We start from the raw sequence: 12,322 nt of genomic DNA on the forward strand, positions 1-12,322 counted from the left end.
ACAAAGGAGCTGTCTCCTGCAAGGGGAAAGCTCATTTGTGCAGGAGACAGTTTTCTTTGGGGCTGATCAAAGACTCTAGAACAAAATCCCACAAGAACTAAAAAATCACCTGAAACTTCTTTCCGATCCACTTGTGGGGTTCCTCGGTCTGCTTTTGCTAATGTAAGCCCATATCACATCATAAAATAAACTCACCAATAACCATCCATGACCCTCCATAAAAAATCCATGTGTTTTTGTCCCAGGGGAGGAATAAAGAATGGACCACGTATGCTAAAAGTAAATCATTGGAAGGTGCTCTGATGCCAGAATGATGGGCATGGCACATGAATTTGTATAGAAGAGAAGAGGAAAGGATAGGGGCATATTTTCACTGCTATCTAATTGTGTGTGTATGGGCATTAAGATACCTGTAAATAGCATCCTATTTATCTTCCTGAATTTCAAAGGAAAGTCTGGATTGGGGGTTAGGGCTATCTCTGGAGTGAGGAATATTCTGTTGCTAGGTGTCTCGCCATTACCACACACCTGGCAGAATGTTCATTCTCAATGCAACACCCTGTCCAAAAGCCTGCAATACCCGAGGGGTGACATTTTACCATTATAATTTTTTGGTGGTTCAGTCTCAATCTTTCCCCCAATGGTCTCAGGGAGCTGCCCAATACACCTCGTCAGAGAAGCATCAGCCCTGGAACAGTCTTTCAAAAATTGTTTACTAAGAAAAAATAAAAATTCACAGGGAAGAAATGTTAGAAATAAAACAGCAGGAATAAAAAAGCAAGACAGTTCCAGACAGTCTGATCAATGGGGAATTACAGGGGAAACCACAGACCCTGTCTCAGTCACACATATTTCTTGCCAGCGGACAAAACTCCAATATAAAAGCTGTATGAACTAGTTCCCAGGTAGGGATTGTTTCTGATGCCCCGATGGCCCAGAAAGCATTTGAGAGAAGAATAGCCCAATCATACAACATTTATGTCCTCACAGGACATTTGATCTGAACTCAGCATTCTTATAGTGATGTCCCAGAGACCCCCATCTTCAACATCATCATAACCTGGGTCTCCAGGAAGCAGGGACAGGGCATTTCTCTCAGCTTCAGAGACCTCTTCACTTCTTAGCAAGTGCAGACTCCAATCTGAAAATAAACAAGGGGGCATATTACAGTCAATGTAACCATTCTACACCCATGTGCACTCACATCACATGGGTGAGCTCCCTACGGTATAGGCTGTGACATATCCCCTCTGTTCCTGTGACTGGGGCTCTGACAAGTTTAATCCATTATCTCTCTATAGCCTACAAAGAAAACATCTGGGAATGCATTCACTCTGTGCTGAGACCTGCCTTTTGCAGGAGTAGTGTGGGAATGTCAGTGAGCTGGTGACGCCTCCCTGATGCTCCAGTAGGGGTTGCTTTAACGTCTGATGGTTGGTATAGTCCCTAAGGGTACATACACCAGCTGAAACCAGGTGGGGTGGAGCAGGCTGGGGCACTTCTATCCCACAGGACATTCAAGGGCAAGAAGCCAAAAAGCAGGGGACATCATAGATCTCAACTGCCCACACAATATGTGTTTGAATGTTTCTCTCAACAAGAACAAAGAAATGCACATTTCATCCTAAACCACTTTCCTCTGAGGTGCAAAGTGGGAGCTCAGCCCTCAGCCCCAGACTGTGAGTTGCTCTCATAAAAGGTTAATGGAGCCATTTACATACTGAAGAAAGTGATTTCAAACCTGATGCCAGATCTCTAACTAACCCCACTGCAGGGCCCTGCTCTTCCCATTACCATCCAGGGCACTGACACCTTGTTTGGGGTAAGACACACAGGCTGTGATCCTGTAAACGCACCCGTGTAACTTTGTCCTCACAAACAGTACTTTGGCCAGGGTCACTTCCTTGCTGCATAATCCATATTCCCACCCAGACATTGGTCCCGTGGATCACTGGGAAACACAGACATTTCCAGCTTTGCCAACCCCAAGTGTTCAAAAATTAGGAGTTGACAGGATGCGGGGCCTGCAGCAGAGCCAATCTCCAGAGAACCTAATAATCTGCCTGATTGGCTGGAAGAGTCCTCAGAGTGGCTCATTAGTCCAGCGGCGCTGCAGTCCAGCAGCTACTCATAGCATTCACCCATGGCTGCCAAAGCTCCTGCCTTGTTCCCACTCCTGTTCTTGCTTTACCTCAGCCTTATCCCTGCCTTGCTTCACTCCAGGTTACCTGGTCCCGACCCTCAGCTCCAATTCCTGACTCCAGTTCTGCCCCTGGGCTCCAATTTCTGACTTTAGCTCTGAGTCCAGCTCTAACGACTGGGCCTGATTCTGGGTCTAACTATTGGACACAACTACCTATGTCTCAGTCACTGACAGGAGTCAGGCCTCAATATGTCATGAGATTTGCTTAAAAATCATTAGATTAAAAATACTTTTTTTGGTCTTTTTTTTTGTCCTCTGGTTTCTGAGCCTTTAGGTGAAACACAGTTCATGTTCTGAAGCAGGGCCGGCTCTAGGCACCAGCAAAGCAAGCAGGTGCTTGGGGCGGCACATTTGCAAGGATCCAGCATGGGAGCTGAGAACCAACAGGAGGCCCTGGGAGCTATTGTTCCTTGGTTAGCTCCCTGCCTATAGAGCCAGCCCTGGAGCAGGGAAAGAACTATATTTCCCAGCATTCCCTTGGTAGCGATCAACAGGAAAGGGAGGGGGAGGGAGTGAGGTAGCTGAGACCTCATGCTGCAGCTTGCTGTGAATGGAGAGCTCACTGCTAGAACAGGGTGGCATTGTGAACAGGGGAACAAGTATGCCCAAGGAGTAGAAGGCTTTGGCCCAGATATCCCCTTGAGAAATCCCCAGACTGGATTAGGGATACTGGTGTGACCTCACCTTGCAGCCCCCAAAGAAAGAATTGTGTGGACTAAATGGACAGTGCACCTCTCTATCTGAAGCCTAGCAAGGGAGGTATGTGGATCCCACTAGAATTTAAAATGAAAAGTAAGGGAGGGGAGGCTCTACTAGAGGACCTGGGCAGCTTTAGGTACAGTACCAGGCACTGGTAGGATTTCCACTTCTGAGCCATGGAAGCAGAAATTGACTTTTCCTTTCCAGATTTAGCTAATATTCAGAAAGGGAATCTAGCACCTGCCTTCCCGATTTGAACACCCTCAAAATTCAGGAGTGCTCAAGCTCAATTTGGGCAGCTGTTACTTCATTTCTCCCAAATGAAATATACTGATCCACTGTAACTTGCTGTAGAAAAAGTAGGAAAAAATTGAGCAAGAAATGCTTCCCAGTGGTTATTAGGACTGGAATTGCTATTTTCAACAACCATTGCCATCTTTTTTTTTTAAGTTTTATTTGTTTAAAAGGAAGACAGTGATTTTGACAAATTCCCCATAGAAACAAAGAGTGGAACAAAAGAATAATAAAGGCACCTCAACTTTTCCTCATTTATGTAGGACAGTCCTATAATATGCATCCAGATATCCTTCAATCACACAAGATGAAAATTGTTCCACTTTACTGCAGTTCTGTAACCATATGGGAACCGTTTCTGTCTGTGTTCTCTGCACATCCAAAATTCCTGCTGAATGACCCACCCTGGGAGCGAGTTACCACTGACCCAGGGCTGGGGCAGCGGGGGGGGGGGCAGAGCTGGGGCGGCAGGGGGGCGGGGGGGAGGGGGGGGGCCCAGGGCTGGGGCGGGGGGGGGGGGGGAAGAGCCCAGGGCTGTGGTGGGGGGCAGCCAAAAAATTTTTTGCTTGGGGCAGCAAAAATCCTAGAGCCGGCCCTGTTCTGAAGCTTCTTTCTGCAACCATCAGGGCTAGAAAACTTGCTTTTTTAAAAATTAAAGCAGAGATTCTCATGTCTCCTGGAGTTTGAACTTTCAAAAATACTAGATATCATAAGTCTAGCAATAAACTGCAAGGATTGGCAAAAGTACATTTCCCCACTCACCTGTCTGTGAATCCCTGTTCCTGTCACTCTCTCCTGGAGCTCCAGTGACTTCCCGGGCACACTGCCCAGGGCCGTGGTCATCATTGGGATCAGAAACTTCTTTGACATCATCATAATCCTCCTGTGTGACATCTCCAGGCAGTGCAGGAGCCTCTGAAAAAGAGGCAAGAATTAATGGTAATGAGTATTCAGTGTTCTCCACTGAATACAGAAATAAATTATACACCAGGTACAAACAGCCTGAGGTACTGACACCCCAAGGGGGATGAGAAACCAAAAGTCCCTCCCCCCAAACCTTAGTGTCAGAGGAATTTACTTCATGTGACATTTGTCTGACACATTTCAAGGACCTGATATAACTGTAAATTGCTCAAAGGAGCCTCAAACAGAAACTCAAATGAAGGTTGTGGGAGATTTGAGAAGAGGTGGCTAGCAGTGGGGTTTATGTCAGAGGAAGATTTGCCCATGGCACTTTGTTGTTATACTAATTACACAGATAAATGATACTTTAATTTGTTCTATCACCCACTTTCTAAACTTTCCATCACTGTGAAAAAGCTCATTTTGCCATTTCTCTAAACTAGTCTGGCCCATAACCCATCCCTGATCTGCAGTGTCTGGAAACCGCACCACCAACTCAGGCCAAGCATGGGTCTGTGGGTGTGAAATCTGTACATCCCTTTCATATGTGAAACTCAGGTGTAGATCAGTGGACTTAGCCAGTCAGGGATGACTGAGAGTGACCATTACCACAGAGCAGAGGGCTGTGTTCAGGAGCTTGTCCCCTAACTTTGTGAGTAATGTTAGTGCATATTAAAGTGAGGGAGCAGTGACTAGAGTCAGGGGCACCGTGGGCAGGGGCTGAATAAACTTATTCTAGAGTCACACTGGTTGGCCTGTATCAGGGTTCCCTCCCCACTCTGAACTCTGGGGTACAGATATGGGAACCCGCATGAAAGACCCCCTACGCTTATTTCTACCTGCTTAGGTTAAAAACTTCCCCAAGGCACAAATCCTTTCCTTGTCCTTGGATGGTATTGCTGCCACCACCAAGTGATTTAGAAAAAAATTCAGGAAACAGACCACTTGGAGTCCCTATTTCCCCAAAATATTCCCCCAAGCCCCTTCACCCCCTTTCCTGGGGAGGCTTGAAAATAATATACTAACCAATTGGCTACAATGTGAGCATAAACCAAACCCCTTGGTTTTTAGAACACTGAAAATCAATCAGGTTATTAAAAGAAGAATTTTATTTTAAAAAAAAAGTAAAAGAATCACACCTGCAAAATCAGGATGGAAGGTAACTTTACAGGGTAAACAAAAAGATTTAAAACACAGAGGATTCCCCTCTGACTCTGCTTTCCAGCTACAAAACAGGAATGAAATTACCTCTTAGCATAGGGAAAATTCACAAGCTAAAACAAAAGTTAATCTAACTCATTTCCTTTCCTTATTTACAATTTTTGTAATTTTAGATGCTCATTTCAGGTATGTTTCCAGGAGATGGCTTTTTCCTGCCTGGACCCTCTCTCCATCCAGAGAGGGAACAAACAAAGAGCAGAAACAAAACCTCTCCCCCACCCCCCGCTTCCAGATTTGAAAGTATCTTCTTTCCCCATTGGTCCTTCTGGTCAGGTGCCAACTAGGTTAATTGAACTGATTAACCCCTTACAGGTAAGGCAAGTCAATACAGCTACTCAGGAGGGATTGTATGCTACCCTTAGCTGTATGTTTATGACAGTCTGTGTGGCACCACATTCTTTCTATTTCCCCTCCATACAGCTCTGATCTAAACCAGCACCCACAGCGATGCTCTGTGGGAAAAGAGTTTGCCAAACAGTGGCTTGCAGAAGATCCTGTGACATGCTGAGGACCCCGAGTGTCACAGATTTACAGAGTTCAAGGCCAAAAGGACCCATTATTTCATCTTGTCTGATGGCCTGTATATATAACAGGCCACTGAATTTTATCTAATTACCCCTCTATTAAGGAGAATAACCTGTGTTTGGCTAAGGTATGTCTGTCACAGTTCAGGACAACTGTACTTGTATTCCCCCTCTATGGGCCACCAAGGGCACCCACCCAAGGCCCCCAGCTCCTCAGCTGTCACCTCTCTTGGGCAGATTCCTCCATCCCTTCTGACCGGAATTTTTCCAGGCTTCACAGTTCTCTGGCTATGTGGTGATATTCCCAGCAAGTCAGACTGTTTAAAGGCCAGTGTATATGCTTCGCTTTCTCTCTAGAGGTTATTCCCAGTATATTGCCTGCAGTTGTAAGTTGCCATGCATCTCCTTCCAAGCAAGCACATTTATTCTTAAGGTAAAAGCATTACAAAGAAAACACATTAGAGCAATAAAAGAACCTACACACAAGCTAAAAAGCTTACCAGAGACCACCCCAACTCAAACCTCAGATTCTGGTAGGTGCCAGTCCTTCACAACCACAAATGGGTTTTCTCCAGAGTTACAAGTTCACAACTGTCTCAGATTCAGAATCCAAATCCAGGTTGGGTGGTACAGCTATTTCTTTACACAGGTAATCCACAGACAATGACCTACTCCTCAGGGCGTAGCTTCAAAAGACTGGATTTTTACATAACTGACGGTGGTGCAATTTGCATTAACCACTCCCTAGGGATTCCCCAGGAAATCCACCTCACACTTATTTTCCCAAAAGTCCATTCTTGTCTAGCAAATTTTCAATATACTCCTTTGAACTCCCAGAACTCATATCACACCTCCCCTCAAATAGCTTATATGCAATCCCGACCCATGGTAATACATAACCTTTGCATTTAATACAATGGACCCCAAACATATTTAAATTTAATTCAATAAGGCCTCCCAATGATATGCAGGAAATTGCCATATCTGCCATAGCATTCATTCTTGATTTGAAGACATCAAGAGATGGAGAATCCATAATTTCCCTTGGTAGTTTGTTCCAGTGATTAATCACCCACACTGTTAAAAATTTGCACCTAATTTATAATTTTAATTTGTTTTGCTTCAGCTTCCAGACAGTGGTTCTTGTTATGCCTCTTTCTACTCAATTAAAGAACCCTTTCATTTCGGTATTTTCTCCCTGTGAAGATACCTTATCAAGTCACCTCTCAATCTTCTCCCCAGTCTCTCATTGCACGGCCCAGGACAGCAGGGTAATGGGCTGGGACACAGTTTGTGCACCATGGGGGGAGCTCACAGGCTGCTCTTTAAATCATGGGCCCTGCTCTGGCAGCTAGAACCAATAGACAGGAATCGTCCTGCTCAGCATGGCCTGCAGCTCCCACCCATGTGTCATTCACCCCTTAGATTTCACACTCGGGGTAAAGAAGCTCATTCGCTCAGGTTGGAGGTTCCAGCTCATCCCTCTGTGACCCTGACACCAGGTAAATTTAATCCTTGAGGGAAGGGGGATATTTTACCTCTTCTAATCAGTGAAGCTGTTGTCTTCATCACACCTGCAAAGGGAATGGAAAAGAGAGTTAGAGTCTGAAGTAAGGGGCAGGTGACGTGTTTGTTACATGGGAGAACATCCATTCAGAGTTTCTGTGTGTGGACGTTTGGCAAATGGTGTCTGAGATGGTTTCCCTTTTCTTCTTATGGAAATAAAATTCTGAGAGAACAAATTGGGTAGTGTGCATGAGACAGATAGGGTGACCAGACGTCCTGATAAAATCGGGACCGTCCCGATTTTGAGCTGTTTGTCCTACATTTTTGTCCCGATATTTTTGCGCCATTGGGATCACTCGGCTTTTTTTTTTTTTTTTTTTTTTTGGCCGCCGGGGGCCCCCCCCCTTCCCCCCCCCCCCCCCCCCCCCCGGTGTCCCGATATTTTCTTCATCTCATCTGGTCACCCTACAGCAGATGATAATAGGGTTTATCGGCATATTAAACCATTAATTTCAACACTTTATAAGGGAAAATCGAAAAATTGGTGTATTTTATCATTTATGGATTTGCTATTCAGCTTTTATTATGGATGCTGAACTCTTTATGCATAGCTTCTGCTGCTGTGTTTGCTTTTGTATATCTGAGTCTGTTCTGTCTCTCTCCATGTTTCTCCCTAACCCCTTACAAGAGGTTCAAATGTTCTCAGATTAATCAGCTGAAAATCACCCACATTAGTATGGAAATCCATAGAAGAGAAATATTGTTATTACAGTTGGGCTCAAAATGGAACTGAAACTCACCCACAACACCCCTCTCTCACACACACATCCTCACACACAGACTTGTGGGGAATTCTGATCCTGACCCCAACTTCACAGCCTGGACCCATCTCTGATTGTTCATCCCAAAAGGATCAATAGCCACAGAGCTGTACAAATTATGCTTTCTATTGAGAGGCTTTTCTGGGGTCTTACTAGTGGATTGTACTGTGTAGGACCCGCTTCTTTTATAATTTTTTTATAATTACCATTTGAAGAACCATTGCAAATAATATGGGTCTCTTCTGATCGGTAATCACATGACTGCCATTTCCATGGGCCTGAGGGACACTGACAAAGGGAACTGTGCTGCTCAGTGCACTTAACATGATCCAGCCATGTGGGACCAGAACCTTCCCCACGTAGAAATTCTCCTGCAGTTAGCACTCCATCTCCACAGTTCAGCTGTTTGCATTCAATTGTCGGGGTGACGCCAGTCATCTGATTGGAGCAAACACTGCCCCACGTCCCATTGTAGAAAACCTCCAGGCGCCCAGCACAGTCACTGCTGCTCACCAGCCTCAGATCTGTGAACTCTAGAAGGAAATGCACATAAAGAGAATTTAAATTGCTGATCCTGAAAGTTTTTGGTCTACACTACAGCATAGGGTCGACATAGATTCATAGATTCTAGGGCTGGAAGGGACCTCAAGAGGTCATCGAGTCCAATCCCCTGTCCTCATGGCAGGACCAAATACTGTCTAGACCATCCCTGATAGACATTTATCTAACCTACTCTTAAATATCTCCAGAGATGGAGATTCCACAACCTCCCTAGGCAGTTTATTCCAGTGTTTAACCACCCTGACAGTTAGGAACTTTTTCCTAATGTCCAACCTAAATCTCCCTTGAGGCAGTTTAAGCCCATTGCTTCTTGTTCTATCCTTAGAGGCTAAGGTGAACAAGTTTTCTCCCTCCTCCTTATGACACCCTTTTAGATACCTGAAAACTGCTATCATGTTCCCTATCAGTCTTCTCTTTTCCAAACTAAACAAACCCAATTCTTTCAGCCTTCCTTCATAGGTCATGTTCTCAAGACCTTTAATCATTCTTGTTGCTCTTCTCTGGACCTTCTCAAATTTCTCCACATCTTTCTTGAAATGCGGTGCCCAGAACTGGACACAATACTCCAGTTGAGGCCTAACCAGCACAGAGTAGAGCGGAAGAATGACTTCTCGTGTCTTGCTCACAACACACCTGTTAATGCATCCCAGAATCAGGTTTGCTTTTTTTGCAACAGCATCACACTGTTGACTCATATTTAGCTTGTGGTCCACTATAACCCCTAGATCCCTTTCTGCCGTACTCCTTCCTAGACAGTATCTTCCCATTCTGTATGTGTGAAAATGATTTTTCCTTCCTAAGTGGAGCACTTTGCATTTGTCTTTATTAAACTTGATCCTGTTTACCTCAGACCATTTCTCCAATTTGTCCAGATCATTTTGAATTATGACCCTGCCCTCCAAAGCAGTTGCAATCCCTCCCAGTTTGGTATCATGTGCAAATGTAATAAGCTTACTTTCTATGCCAATATCTATGTTGTTGATGAAGATATTGAACAGAGCCGGTCCCAAAACAGACCCCTGCAGAACCCCACTTGTTATACCTTTCCAGCAGGATTGGGAACCATTAATAACTACTCTCTGAGTACAGTTATCCAGCCAGTTATGCACCCACCTTATAGTAGCCCCATCTAAGTTGTATTTGCCTAGTTTATTGATAAGGATATCATGCGAGACCTTATCAAATGCCTTACTAAAGTCTAGGTATACCACATCCACCGCTTCTCCCTTATCCACAAGACTCGTTATCCTATCAAAGAAAGCTACCAGATTGGTTTGCCATGATTTGTTCTTTACAAATCCATGCTGGCTATTCCCTATCACCTTACCACCTTCCAAGTGTTTGCAGATGATTTCCTTAATTACTTGCTCCATTATCTTCCTTGGCACAGAAGTTAAACTAACTGGTCTGTAGTTTCCTGGATTGTTTTTATTTCCCTTTTTATAGGTGGGAAGTATATTTACCCTTTTCCAGTCTTCTGGAATCTTTCCTGTCTCCCATGATTTTCCAAAGATAATAGATAGAGGATCAGATACCTCCTTTATTAGCTTTTTGGGTATTCTGGGATGCATTTCATCAGGCCCTGGTGACTTGCAGGCATTTAACTTTTCTAAGTGATTTTTTAACTTGTTCTTTTTTTTTTATTATTTTATTTTTTTATTTTCCAAACCTACCCCCTTCCCATTGGCATTCACTATGTTAGGCATTCCTTCAGACTTTTCAGTGAAGACCAAAACAAAGAAGTCATTGAGCATCTCTGCCATTTCCAAGTTTCCTGTTACTGTTTCTCCTTCCTCACTGAGCAGTGGGCCTACCCTGTCCTTGGTCTTCCTCTTGCTTCTAATGTATTGACAAAAAGTCTTCTTGTTTCCCTTTATTCCTGTAGCTAGTTTGAGCTCATTTTATGCCTTTGCCTTTCTAATCTTGCCCCTGCATTCCTGTGTTGTTTGCCTATATTCATCCTTTGTAATTTGTCCTAGTTTCCATTTTTTATATGACTTCTTTTTATTTTTTAGATCATGCAAGATCTTGTGGTTAAGCCAAGGTGGTCTTTTGCCACATTTTCTATCTTTTCTACCCAGCGGAATAGCTTGCTTTTGGGCCCTTAATAGTGTTCCTTTGAAATACTGCCAACTCTCCTCAGTTGTTTTTCCTTTCAGTCTTGATTACCATGGGACCTTACCTGTCAGCTCTCTGAGTTTACCAAAATCCACCTTCCTGAAATCCATTGTATCTATTTTGCTGTACTCCATTCTATCCTTCCTTAGAATTATGAACTCTATGATTTCATGATCACTTTCACCCAAGCTGCCTTCCACTTTCAAATTCTCAACGAGTTCCTCCCTATTTGTTAAAATCAAATCTAGAACAGCTTCCCCCCAGCTTTTTCAACCTTCTGAAATAAAAAGTTGTCTGCAATGCAGTCCAAGAACTTATTGGATAGTCTGTGCCTCGCTGTGTTATTTTCCCAACATATATCTGGATAGTTGAAGTCCCTCATCACCACCAAATCTTGGGTTTTGGATGATTTTGTTAGTTGTTTAAAAAAAGCCTCATCCACCTCTTCCACCTGTTATGTGGCCTGTAGTAGACTCCTAGCATGACATCACCTTTGTTTTTTACCCCTTTTAGCCTAACCCAGAGACATAAGGCAGCTTACATCGACCTGATTATGTCAGTGTACCCACTATAACCTTATTCCCACTGATGTAAGTGCCCTGCTACACCAACATAATAACTCTATCTCCACGAGAGGTATAGGGCTTATGTCCATGGAGTTAGGGTGACACAATGTCCATGTGGACACTGTGGGTTACTTACATAGGCTGTAGGCTATCATTTTGTCATCTGCTACCACTGAGAACAGTCTAGATCCATCCTCTTTGGAACCCCCTTTCAGGTAGTTGAAAGCAGCTATCAAATCCCCCCTCATTCTTCTCTTCTGAAGACTAAACAATCCCAGTTCCCTCAGCCTCTCCTCATAAGTCATGTGTTCCAGCCCCCTAATCATTTTTGTTGCCCTCTGCTGGACTCTTTCCAATTTTGCCACATCCTTCTTGTAGTGTGGGGCCCAAAACTGGACACAGTATTCCAGATGAATCCTCACCAATGTCAAATAGAGGGGAATGATCACGTCCCTCGATCTGTTGGCAATGCCCCTATTTATACAGCCCAAAATGCCGTTAGCCTTCTTGGGAACAAGGGCACACTGTCGACTCATATCCAGCTTCTCATCCACTGTAACCCCTAGGTCCTTTTCTGCAGTTGTCCAAGTGGCCTAGAGGGGCTTCGGGGGAAGCAACCAATTGGAAAGAGGCTGCAGAAAGCAGCCAATCAGTGCCCAAGAGGGCCATATAAAAGGAACTGCTGTAGTTGAGGATAGTCAGGTACTGCCTGGAGATGGAGGAGTGAGGACTGTGTTCCCGGCTGGTTGAAGGAGCAACAGAACCACAGACAGTTAATTTGTTGGCAGGGACTGGGGGAGCAAGAGAGAGCTCCTGGATGGCTGCTGGGACTGAGTAAAAGGATTTCAGCCCTACGGAAAGAGTGAAGCATTTGTGATGGTGCTGGGGCAACAGAACTGTAGCAGC

The 12,322-nt window shown here is 44.4% G+C and overlaps 1 protein-coding gene across 1 annotated transcript in view; it reads right to left on the reverse strand.

Moving 5' to 3' along the window:
* Positions 1-405: 405 nt before the first annotated feature.
* LOC117875115 (antigen WC1.1-like) overlaps positions 406-12,322 on the reverse strand; it is a 39,209-nt gene continuing 27,292 nt past the window's right edge. Inside the window, exons 2-5 of the mRNA XM_034766102.1 lie at positions 8,378-8,704; positions 7,383-7,418; positions 3,959-4,111; positions 406-1,141 (exon numbers count right to left, since the gene is read on the reverse strand). Of these exons, the coding sequence (XP_034621993.1) occupies positions 966-1,141; positions 3,959-4,111; positions 7,383-7,418; positions 8,378-8,704 (692 nt within the window). The 3' untranslated portion in view covers positions 406-965. The remainder of the gene's footprint in view (positions 1,142-3,958; positions 4,112-7,382; positions 7,419-8,377; positions 8,705-12,322) is intronic.

Source organism: Trachemys scripta, chromosome 1 (genome assembly GCF_013100865.1).
Source record: "Trachemys scripta elegans isolate TJP31775 chromosome 1, CAS_Tse_1.0, whole genome shotgun sequence".
Classification (NCBI taxonomy): domain Eukaryota; kingdom Metazoa; phylum Chordata; order Testudines; family Emydidae; genus Trachemys; species Trachemys scripta.